The sequence below is a fragment of the Penaeus japonicus genome, unplaced genomic scaffold (assembly GCF_977035675.1).
Source record: "Penaeus japonicus unplaced genomic scaffold, GWHDUDI00000001_assembly GWHDUDI00000002, whole genome shotgun sequence".
NCBI lineage: Eukaryota > Metazoa > Arthropoda > Malacostraca > Decapoda > Penaeidae > Penaeus > Penaeus japonicus.
The window spans coordinates 28,367,881-28,380,380 of record NW_028234404.1 but is presented as its reverse complement, the minus strand read 5'-3'; the positions used below and the strand labels follow the sequence as shown (position 1 = coordinate 28,380,380).

Here is a 12,500-nt window from a genome sequence, read left to right as displayed (position 1 = left end):
TTTCTGACTCATATAAAGAAGGCTTTAAGTGCTGTCTTGCTGTTAAAAAGCCGGGCTGGTTATCTCGCACGGTTGGTTAGAGGGCGAGGGCCCGAGGGTTAGAGGCAGGGGGGGATGGGGGGAAGGGGGATCTTCTGTGGAGCGGGTAAAGTTGTTTCGTTGATGTCATAGCATATTTATTTATTATTTAAATTTATTTTCTTTCCATTCTCTCCTTTTTCTCCCCCCCCCCACACTTCGGACTGTTAGGAACACATCGAGCCGCATCTGTGTCCGCGGTGTCTCCGGGACGAAGGTCTTCCAGCAACAGCTAAGGGACTGCGATTTGTCCACAATATTGGCGGGCGAAACGAGCGGCCGTAAAGATGTAAGAATTTTGAAAACCGCGACCGATATTTGCATTTTGATCAATTCATTGCGAGTTGCTGCCTGTTGGCATGATGAGGCCGGGGGGGGGGGGGGGTAGCCAAATGCTGTTTATGTGCGGTTTAGAATTTTATGGTTCTGTTAGAGTATAGATTTACAAGAAGATGATGAAAAAAAAATAGAGAGAGGGTGAGGGATAAAGGAGGGGGGGGAGAGAAGAAGAAGAAGAAAGAAATAGATCTCACAGTTGGCGTGTCCTGCAGCCAGATCCAGGTCAAGAAGTATCCCGGGAGCGAAGCGGCAATCCATTTTTCCCCCTTTGGTAATTTATGGCCGCCCGATGAGGCCCAGGCCCGATCCAAGGCTCCCGAGAGAAGCTACGTTTTATTATTTGTTCATTTGTGGCTCGATTCCTCGCCGGGCCTGGGCGCGGGGGCAGGACTGGAAGGGAAGCAGGCCGGCTCCTGGCGGTCTGTGCGTGTGAGTGTGTGTGTGTGTGTGTGTGTGTGTGTGTGTGTGTGTGTGTGTGTGTGTGTGTGTGTGTGTGTGTGTGTGTGTGTGTGTGTGTGTGTGTGTGTGTGAGAGAGAGAGAGAGAGAGAGAGAGAGAGAGAGAGAGAGAGAGAGAGAGAGAGAGAGAGAGAGAGAGAGAGAGAGAGAGAGAGAGAGAGAGAGAAAAAAAATACACTAAACATAGGGCGAGGACTGTTATGATGGCCATAAATAGTGGGTAAGAATTGATGGAGGGTCAGAGCTTTAGATCGGGGCCATAGTTCAGATGGTGAGTTTTAGAAAGGGTAACTTTGATGATGATGATAACTATGATTATAACGATGATATTATTAATAACATCACTAATAATGAAATCGATGGCAATGACAGTAATTATACCACTATTGCTACCACTTCTGCTGATGATAATAATGATAATGATAATGACAATAAGAATGATAATGATAGTAACGATGATGGTGATCATGATAATCGTAAAAAGAACAATGTTAAAAATAATGATGATGATAATGATAATGATAATGTTGATAATGATGATAGTAATAATGATAATGATTATTATTACTATTATTTCATGATGATAATAGTAATAGTAGTAGTAATTGCAATAATCATAACTATTATCATTATTATTAATGTTATGCATAATTATAGCACCGATTATGATGCTAATAATGATAATAATAAGGAGAAAAAAAAGAAAATTAGACAACGAAGAGCCCGAGGGTTTGCGCTTGCTTTGAAGGACCTTTTTACGCGAAGGGGACTCCAGGCCTCGGGGGGCGGGGGGGGGGGGGGCTCCGGCGGCACAGGGGTGTTACGGAAACGATTGAGGATAATGAAGAGCGAAGCTAGGAAATCGTCCCGGGATCGGAAGATCGAGGTGTGGGATGAATGTAGGGCGCCATTTTTTTTTTCTCTCTCTCTCTCTCTCTTTGTCTTTCGTATTGTTTTTTCTTTTCTTGTTTTCTCTCTCTCTCTCTCTCCATTTAATAGGGGAAGGCATAGGAGTGAGGGGGGGGAACTTTGTGTTTGTGGGGGGATGGGGGGGAGGGGGCATAGTTGTGAGGTGGGGACTGGTTGGTGTCGGGCGAGGATCGATGTTTCGGTACTGCAGTGGAGCTTCCGGTGTGAGAGTGAGCATGTGTGTGGCGGGGGTTAACTGCAGCCTTTCATGGTGCCCCTCCCGTCCTCTCCCTCCTCTCCCCTCTTCTCCTCTCCTCTCCTCTCCTCTCCTCTCCTCTCTTCTCCTTTTCTCTTCCTCTCTTTTCCCTCCCATCCTCTTCTTCACTTTACTCCATTCCTCCTCCCCCTCCCCCTTTTCCTCTTCTTCCTCTTCCTCTTTTTCCTCTCCCCTTCCTTCTCCACTTTCCTCCTCCTTCTCTCCTCTCTCTTCCCCCAACTCCTTCTTCTCCTCCTCAACCTCCTCCTCCTCCCCTCCCACCTCCTCCTCCCTCCTCTTCCTCCCTCCTCCTCCTCCTCTACTCCTCTCCGTCTTACTGCCTCCTCTCATCCCTCACTCCCCTCCCCACACATTTTCCCCCTCTCATTGTGCATCTAGCGCCCCTCTTCCTCGCGAGCTGAAAGGCCCCTTTTCTGATGGATGCGGGTTTTCACGATGAGGGAATTGGGGAGGGGGGGAGGGAGGAGGGGGGAGAGGGGGGGGAGAGGGGGAGAGGGAGAGAGAGGGGGAGAGGGAGAGAGAGGGGGAGAGGGAGAGAGAGGGGGAGAGGGAGAGAGATAGGGAGATCGAGAGATAGGGAGATAGAGAGAAAGAGAGATAGAACGAAAGAGATATAGAGCGATAGAGATAGGGATAGAGAGAGAGAGAGAGAGAGAGAGAGAGAGAGAGAGAGAGAGAGAGAGAGAGAGAGAGAGAGAGAGAGAGAGAGAGAGAGAGAGAGAATGAGAGAGAATGAGAGAGAATGAGAGAGAATGAGAATGAGAAATGAGCATGAGCCTTCATACAATAGCATAATTAAGTCCGTTCATAATATCATCTTGCTCATATTTCTGGGACGGCATTTAGTGGGGCATCTTGTCTTCGAGGAGCAGTGCGGGATGCAGAAGATTTGGGTACGTCCTGATGCTACCGATGTAGGTCACGATGGGACAGACCCGCGTACCTGCCAGCATGAGTGGGACATGTCAATATTCTGATATCATACCCTAATGACTATACCTACTTTGGACCCTGGGTGATAAACTCTAGGGGCTTCGATATCACGTTTGACTTAGTTGTGAGGCGTCTCGGTATCTTAATTAAGGATATATTCTGAAATGTCGAGTTAAGTTTCGTCGAAGCCACTTTTTATGTGACAAAATTGGAGTCTTTCCCGAAGGAGCGTTAGTATCGTTAGAATCGAGTCTGATAAGAGAACAAATCATGAAGTTATAGGTTATTGTGTCCAGTGAATGTGAGATAGTCATGATAAAGTCAGGGTACAACCTGTATCAGTAATAAGTGGAATGATATTTAGTAGATATTTGGTATTAGTGCATGTGGATACGAACAGCATATTGCAATACTGCATTGTATTTTTCAGGGGAAAACTTCGCAAGAACGAGCTAATAAAACTTGCACAGCGTTTGATCTCGAGAATCTATTCATTTGCATATGACTGATTGATGACGATGTGATTTCGTGAAAGTGCTATTTTTAAGTTGATTTTTGGTGATTAAAACATTGTTTTAGGATAAATCCGCGTGTTAAGTTGCGATTATATGCAACTTGACCTAGAACAATTACAGTGACCATTAACCACACTTTTCATTCTTGGTTCCAGGGCGTGGCCACGGTAGTGTAGAAGCCTTATCGTCCCGGACAGTAGCTACAACAACCAGCACTCTTGGTGGTCCATCATGGCTGATACGGTAAGTCCGATATCCTTGTTAATTAATGTCTACTCTTCATGTCCTTTTGATTATTATTATTCATGTTTTGGATCTGATGCCGCATGGACTATAGCTTGCGTAGCGTGTTCCTGCAGAACCCGCATTCGAGGCTGCTTGCTTGTGACACAGTTATCGTTGAATGATTTTTATTTTTTCGATTTTGTTTTTTGCACTTTCCCGTCCGCTCTCGTGATTCTCGTTTTCTCGCTCGGTCCCCGCGTTCGGACCATAACGACGGCGCAGGATACCCAAGGATACCGAGAGATCCCCAGCAAGTTCTAGTATGATTCCGGAGCTGTTCCCGACGCTCAGGGCAAAGAGCTGTTGAAGGACAGCCCTTTTGTAGCGAATCAGCTGATGCTCTTCGGAAGATGGTTTTCATTTGTTAATTAATAAGCTTTCTCGCCTCCTTTCAGAATAAGAGAGAGAGAGAGAGAGAAGAAAAAAAATATATCATGCTGGTCTTTATATCCGTCATGAGAACGAACATAAGAGGAACTCGGGAGCTCATTAGATTGCTTTCTTTGCGTGTGTGTGTGTGTGTGTGTGTGTGTGTGTGTGTGTGTGTGTGTGTGTGTGTGTGTGTGTGTGTGTGTGTGTGTGTGTGTGTGTGTATGCTAATCCCGCTGATTTTCCCATCGACCTGATCATCACCGCACATTCAAGGGGAGATGATATCGCCGTCTCTCTCCGCTGCCGCCAGCTTGCAGCATCCGAGGCGGCCGCCGCTGCTATCTCTCCCGACGAGGATTCCCTTCCCCCACCCCTCCCCCACCCCTCGAAGGAGATAGGGTGCCAGGGGAAGGGGCGGGAAGAAAAATGCAAGGGCGGAGATAAGGCGTCGTCGGGTGCGAAAGGGAAACCGGAGTCGCTGTCTTTCGTGCTGACGGTAATGTGGTCTGCATGTGTAGCGCGACCTCTGCCGGCCTTAGTCTGGCTCGTGTGCTTAAAGGTATTGAGCTCATGGTGCTGCCGCCCGTGGGAGAGGGGTGGGGGTGGGGGTGGGGGAGGTAAAAGGGCGGGGGTGGGAGGCAGGGCGGAGCAGGGGAGGCCAGGAGGGTGGAGACTGCCGCTCTTCTCCTGCTCCTCTTGCTGCTTTTGCTGCTGCTCCTCTTCCTCCTACTACTACTCCTCATTTTCTTCTTCTTTTTCTCACCCTTTTCCTCCTCCTTTTCCTTCTCCGACTTTTCCTCTTCTTCCTCCTGCCCCTCCTCGTCCTCTTCTTCCTCTTCTTCCTTTTCTTCCTCTTCTTCCTCTTCTTCCTCCTCTTCCCCTCTTTCTTCTTCCTCCTCCTCCTCCTCCTCCTCCTCCTCCTCCTCCTCCTCCTCCTCTTCCTACCCTCTTCATCTTTCCCATTTTCTTAACCCCCCTTCTCTTCCTCCTCCTCCTCCTCCTCCCTCCACCTCCCTCGCTCTCCCTCCCCCATCCCATCCCCCCCCCACATCCTCCTCTCCCCTCCGACTCACCGAGTAGCACTTGGGAAGCGAGGTCTTGTCCATATCTCCAATAGATATTGTGTTGGTTATTTGGACTCGCCAGAAACGCCGTGAGATTTTTACCTGCAGCGACGACTCAAGGAGGTACCGGTGCGGGCCATGGCGTCGCCGCGCCTCCTCTCGCTCGGGAACCGGAGAGTGCCTTTGGCCTGGCTCTTTTGCGTGCGTGTGCAGGGGTGTGCGTGTGAGAGGGAGGGAGGGGGATGGGGAGGGAGGGAGGGAGGGAGGGAGGGAGGGAGGGAGGGAGGTAGGTAGGTAGGTAGGTAGGTAGGTAGGTAGGTAGGTAGGGAGGGAGGTAGGGAAGGAGTGAGAGTAAGAGTAATAATGAGAGTAATAATGAGAGTAAGGGTGAAAGTGTAAACGAAATTGAGAATAAGAGTGAGAGAGAGAGAGAGAGAGAGAGAGAGAGAGAGAGAGAGAGAGAGAGAGAGAGAGAGAGAGAGAGAGAGAGAGAGAGAGAGAGAGAGAGGGGGGAGAGAGAGAGAGAGAGAGAGAGAGAGAAGGGAGAGAGAGAGAGAGAGAGAGAGAGAGAGAGAGAGAGAGAGAGAGAGAGAGAGAGAGAGAGAGAGAGAGAGAGAAAAGACATGCTTAGACATGTTATTTTGTATTTTGTAACTAACACCCACATGCCAATAAAACCTCATATAAAACACGTTTGCGTAAAAAACACTTGAAGTAACTAACCATTCACGTAAAAGAAAATGTAAAATACAAACCACTTTTCTAAATACTACAAAAGTAAGAATTTAAGTATTGAGGGGGAATGTATACAATGCGAACAATATTCTTGTAAGTGTTGATATGAATGTCACTCGGTATGACATGTTATCTGAAACGGACGCAGACACTTTGGTTTATTTTTCCTTTTTCCAGCGAAAGAAAATAGCCCGGTGTGGTTATGAAAACATTTGAGGGATGGCACAGGTTTATTTTTAGATGGGATTCTTTTTTTTTGCAGCCATTGAAATCTTTTCAGGAAAGTATTTTTACTACTACTATTAATATTACTATTGTTATTATCATTGTTTTTATTGTTGTTATTATTATTGTGATTATTATTATTATTAGTATTATTATTATTATTATTATTATTATTATTATTGTTATTACTATTATTATTATAATTATTATTACTATATGTATTTTGGTATGCACCCATACAATTCTGGAGCTGAACAAAAAACAAGGAGAAAAAAGTACTGAAAATAACCGTTGCAGAACAGGAGACTTACATTGTTCAAGAACCAGACACATTGAGATTTTTGTTGAACGTCGATATTCATACTATTTCTTGTATATTGAACTTGTCTGTTGAAATACATTGTCTTCCGATTGTGTTTGGTTATGCCTGTGAGCAAGTGGGGCTTGATCTTATCATATCAAGACATATTCTGTTACACATGAACATCCTATTTATTTTAATTATGCCATATTTTGGGGGCTCTAAGTGTTTTGGTTAGGATTGCCCTTACGTGTATGTACGTGTTCATTTCCTGGCGATGGTGCGCTGGCATTCCGCGCTCCAGAAGCACTTCATTGTTGTTGTTGATTTCTTATTTATTTTTTCTCTAATCAACTCCCTTGAAAAAAGTTGCTGTATTTGATTCGTGTCAGTGTTGTCTTAGTCCACACAGTTATATGTTGTGTTGTGTGAAGATCCTGATCGTTGCTTCCGTATCGCAACATTTTCTTTTGTTTGTAAGTAAATCGTCTTTCCCTTTTCGACATTTTTGGGACGCATTTGTTATTTTACCAAAGCGGAGACGATGCGCTGAGCTGAGCTGACTGGAAGAAAAAGCTTGCCGGCTGACGGATCTGACTGGTGAATTGCGTCGGCATAGCGACTGGAGGTGCCCTGACGCTCGGGTGCTTACGACGCGGCGCTGGTGGGGAACGTGGCGGGAACTACTGCTTGGAACACCTGCCTGCAGCGGGTTCTCGGAAATTATGAATTGTGTTATTCCTGTGTCGGAGGTGTTTTCCAATGGCGAATCTAAGCGAGCGTGTGAGCTTGGTTGTTGTTTGTGTTCGTGTGTTTGTGAGCGTGCCCGTGTGTTTGTATGTGGATGCGTGGTTAGGCGCGTACGTTTGTACCTGTATGTATATACAATTACTTGATTACAAATTGGACGTGCGTGTGTTCGTGATGGGATATCGGGCAACCCGGCGACTTCCACCTTATCCTCATCAGCGTCAAATATTGACTTTTAATCCCGTGTTGGCTCAGTGCTCCCCTCGCCTAATATTTATCTCTTCCTCCGCCATTGAGGAGCATGTGTTGAAGAGAGGCGCGGGGGGGGGGCACCCCTCCAGGGGGCAGGAACGGGGGCAGGGGCCAGGAAGTGCAGGAAGATGCAGATGACGAGAGGCTGACGGAGAGGGACCTTCCTAGTCGCCTTTTGTCTCGGGCGCGACGTAACCGCCACCGACGAACCGCGACGAATACAGGTCGTGTTTGTCCACCGAGATGCGGGGTGAGAGGTGGGGGGAGGGGGGGAGGGCTTCAGCGCCGGAGGACGAGGATGAGCGAGCCTTTTCACAAGACAGCACGCGCGCCCGTGCGCCCGTGTGCCCACGCCCGCATTCAGCGCGCAGGCAGGCGCTCGCGACTTGACGGAGGGAAATCGCTTCGTCTTTCTATATTTTGTTTTCTTCTCTGCTATCATTTTGCATCATATGTTGTGACGTAGATGTAGAGTCTGTGTATGAGACAGATGGTTTGCAGAAATCAGCTGGCCTGTTTGTAAACATATTTTAGTCTATTGAGAGTCCAGGCATCCATTATTTGCACCATCCCGGTACACTATTTATATGTGTGCGAGAATATATATTATATACATATATATATAAATATATATATATACATATATACATATACATATATATATATATATATATATATATATATATATATATATATATATATATATATATATATATATGTGTGTGTGTGTGTGTGTGTGTGTGTGTGTGTGTGTGTGTGTGTGTGTGTGTGTGTGTGTGTGTGTGCATGTATGTATGCATGCATATGTATGTATGTATGTATATATGTATGCATGTATATATGTATATGTGTATATATTTGTATATATGTGTGTATATATATATATGTATGTATGTATGCATGTATGTATGTATGTATAGTATGTATTTATTTATACATTTATGTAAACACACACTTTTATTTACATACACATTGACAGGTTTACGTGTTTTATTTTTTATGGGCCGAATGGAGTCCAGCCTGTGTGTACACGCCCCCATTCCTCCTCCCTTCCGCTGTTACGCCCCCATTCCTCCTCCCTTCCGCTGTTACGCCCCCATTCCTCCTCCCTCCCCGGCCGAAGCAGCTGGGACAGTTCCCGTGAAAGTGGCGACCGCACTCTGGCCGGGGAGGGGGGAGGGGGGAGGGGGAGGGATCGCACCCTTACATCGCCGTCGGGTCGGGCCTTGGGACGCCCGGGACACGACAGCCTCAGCCCGCAGCGACAGGACATGAGGCTGCATCCGATCCCACTGACATTGCTCTCTACTCCTTCCCCCCTTACCCCCTCTCCCTCTCCCCTCCCCCCTCTTCCGTCTTTCCCCTCCCCCTCCCTCTCCCCCTTTCCCCTCTCCCTCCTCCCTCATCCCTCCTCCCCTCACCATGCCTCTCTCGCGCTTGGTTTCTGATCCATGCAGTGCGGATTGCATGACTGCCATGATTATTGATGCCGTGTCTCATTGGTGGATTCCGCTCGCCTTAGATTGCCTGGACTTCCTTGGGTCTTGGGTGAGTGCATGACGAGGATCCCTCAGATGAAGAGAGACGTGAAGTAGCTGCATGACCTTAAACTCCTTGCTTCTCTCTTTTCTGTTCTCTCCTCTCCTCTATTCACCTCTATTCTCATCTCATCTCTCTCTCTTTCTCTCTCTCTCTCTGTCTCTCTCTCTCTCTCTCTCTCTCTCTCTCTCTCTCTCTCTCTCTCTCTCTCTCTCTCTCTCTCTCTCTCTCTCTCTCTCTCTCTCTCTCTCTCTCTCTCTCTCTTTCTCTCTCTCTCACCTTACATCTCTTTATGTATCTTTTATTCATATGTATTGTTGTATGATATTCTCTATGTTATGATTAGCATTCTAGAAAATGTAGCTGTGGTATTTCAATCCTATATAACCATTTATCTTCACGGATATGTTATAATTGTTTATTGTTACGATGACTGTGGTGTAGAAACTATCATAAGCTGCACATAAAGACTAGTCTTTAGTGTTGTTATACTGTGAAAAAAATGGATCTGATCTTCACACTGAATTCCTGCTTTATTTGGCAAGTGTACAGCTTTTAGGTCAGTCTCTAGAAAGTAGCAGGGTGATCGGTTTCCACTCGCCACGGCTGAAAAAGAGTGTTTTGTGTGGCTCTATTTCAAGAGAGGGAGATGTGAGAGATGCGTCATGTTGACAGTATGCAGTGTGTGTGGAGCCGTGCTGGAACGTGAGAGGAGGAAGTGGTGCCAAGCCCTGAGTTGTGAAAGGATCATTGCTATACTGTCAGTGTGAGCGGAATACGGTGCCGTGTTGGCAGAATGGAGAGCGCAGGATGTATGCAGATTGAATAATTACGTTGATATTCTTCCTTTTCAGGAATTCCAGGAGCTGGTGTTTAGTGTTCTTAGAAGCGTGCGAGAGGGCTAGGACGAAGGGCGGAGGGGAAGAGAAGGAGTGGGCGGAGTGCGGAAAGTTAGGGCGGGCTCTGAGGAGGGGGGGGGGGTGAAGTGAGGAAAATAACTAAGGCGCTGGAAAGCGTGGGCAGCTAGCGTGGGCGTAGGAAGGGTGACGATGTTAGCGTGAAGAGAGGGGAAGGAAAAGTTTGGAAAGCAGGAGTAAGGAACGGAGGATTTGACACAGAGCAAACTAGAAAGGAATGGAATATTGGGTGTAGAGCGAAAGCGAGACGGCGAGTAGCCAGACTAGGAGGAGTTCATGAAGAGTCCGATTTCATTTGGCTATTTTGAAGTTTTACCAGCCACGGATTGAGTAGTGGGCATTACAGTCACCCTAAAGCTGTCATTTGGGTTTCCTGTTATTCATTATTTTTTCCAGAATATAATCGTACTGCTTTCGTAATCTTTAGTATTGTTTAACTTTACGGGAGAAAGACTTAGGAAGGGGCTCACAAGATCATACACTTAGGACCCCGAAGGATGACGCGGAGGCTAAAAAGGGACTTCTTAAAGGACCCTTAAGGATCTGTAGTTATCATCAGTCAGGGAATTTTCAGCAAAAATTCTTCGGCTATTTGGTGCCCGAAATTTATGTCTAACCAAGCAGCATTAATGATTCCTGGAAGGAGTCTAGAAGGCCCTGGGGGGTTTGGTAAGGGCTCTCAGGGGCAGCGCGCGAGCTTCTCAGCGCAAGTTCCAGCGGTCCCTTAAGGTAATACGAGGCAGTATTAAAGAGTCCTCTGAGGTAGCAGGTAGTTTCAGGAGAAGGCAAGAGGATAGAGAGTGGGCTAGAGTGGTTAGTTGGCACAGGTTTTCCTCGGACCGGTCGGGAGCTGAGTATTTATGTGAGTAGTGGGGAGAAGATAGGAAGACAGGTGTATCAGCGGCGGTACCCAGTGGAGCCGCTCGCTCGCCGAATGTCACTCACGTTGTTTTTCTCTCCCTCTCATGCTGCTGGATTCCTGCTCACTGTGGACTACCTCCGTCACGACGGCTGCGGATGCTCTCCAACGGCGCCGACCTCCGTCGCTGCCCTCGCTTGGCCTGCCGCGCACAGCTCTGGGCGGCCGGATGTGCTGGTGGCGTGGTGGCGGCGGGGCGCGACCCTGTGGCGGCGGCTGCATGAGGGGCGGCGGCCAGCGGGTGTTCGACTCTTCGTGTGACGGGGGACACCGCTCCCCCGCCATCCCCTACACTCCCCAAACACAACAACCACATCCCTACGACGTGGTGCCGCGTCCACTCCCGGTGACCGCCACCGCTTCTGCAGCGGCCGCGGCCGCCGCTGCCGCAGCTGCCTACGCCTCGCCCGTATCTCCCCCTGCCTTCCCTACTGGCATCCTTCCCCCGCCCATCGGCACGCCCTTAGGCACGCCGTCGCCACCTTGCTACGGCGGCTGCAGCTGCGGCGTGTCCACAGCTTCTTCCCCGGGCGCGTGCCGCGTGCACGAGCGCGTGTTTTCGTGCCCGCCGCCCCCGCCACCCGTCACGTGCGGTCCCACGGACCGTGAGAGTGTGGGGGCGCTCGCAGGGGGTGATGGGGAGCTAGCCATTAACGATGACCAGGAGGTATGGCACCCTAGGGACGATACATCGGAAGAGATTAAAGAAGAAAGTGTAAAGGAGTTGTTACTGAGGTGTGTTGTGGCCGCCGTGGCCAGCTTGCCTGCCCGTCTCTTTCCTATCTTTGTCGCTGCCCCGACGGCGGTGCCGGCGACCGCGGCGGACACCTGCCTTTCACCTGCTCGGCTCGCCTTTCCGTCACTTGCCTCGAGGCACGTCCGCCGCGCTCGCCCGCTGCCCGCGGCTCCTGTACCTTCCGCGTCGCCACGCCGCCCACCGCCCGCCGCCCGTGTCCGGGAACACGAGAACAACCGGCTGTCTGTCCACCTTACGCGACCCATGTGCACGCGCATTCACACAAAGCCGTCACCCGAAGGCATTTGTTCACGTGACTGACTATATTGCACTTAATCAAGGGAACATTCACTCGTTTTTGCAAATGTATGTGTACACACATATGACCATACTCACTCACGGACGCATGATGAATGCACATCCACAACCTCATGCAAAAAGTGTTCAACCCATTGACGCCGAGGACATGCACTGCCCATTGGCATTTGGTCCAATTTTTGACACTTAGATGGCCCCACAAGCACTTGGAGTCAGTTAGAATGCCAATTGAAAATCACCTGGTTTACCATTCTTTGGATTTTCTGGATTAAAAAAAATATATATAACTATTTTATAGCTACTAACATTGTTGTTGGTATGATTATTATTATTATCACTGTTATTTTTATTATTGGTATTGTTATCATCACCACTATCATTCTTGTTTTTTTTCTATAACGTTAATAACAATAGTAAGAGTAATAGAAATAGGTCTGCTAATTAACTCCTCAAGCGCGTCCATGTGTCAAAATATAAAACAAAACCACGGTCAGCTGTGCTCTCCTGGCGTCGACGGGTTATTGACGCACACACGCATTCTAAAACACACACAAACAAACACACACACACACACACACA

The 12,500-nt window shown here is 48.1% G+C and overlaps 1 protein-coding gene across 29 annotated transcripts in view; it reads left to right on the top strand.

The window, feature by feature from the left end:
- Glut1 (Glucose transporter 1) overlaps nt 1–12,500 on the top strand; it is a 531,577-nt gene that overhangs the window by 355,085 nt on the left and 163,992 nt on the right. For 24 of the 29 annotated variants that reach the window (XR_015192049.1, XM_086549100.1, XM_086549139.1 and 21 more), the window contains 2 exons: nt 3,664–3,751; nt 11,023–11,602. Coding sequence is in view for 25 of the 29 variants with exons in the window: in XM_086549100.1 (XP_086405226.1) it covers nt 11,037–11,602 (566 nt within the window). In the remaining 4 variants the exon portion in view is untranslated. Of the gene's footprint in view, nt 1–3,663; nt 3,752–11,022; nt 11,603–12,500 lie in introns of those variants that run through there. The other 5 variants (XM_086549218.1, XM_086549242.1, XM_086549206.1 and 2 more) reach the window with 4 other exon arrangements.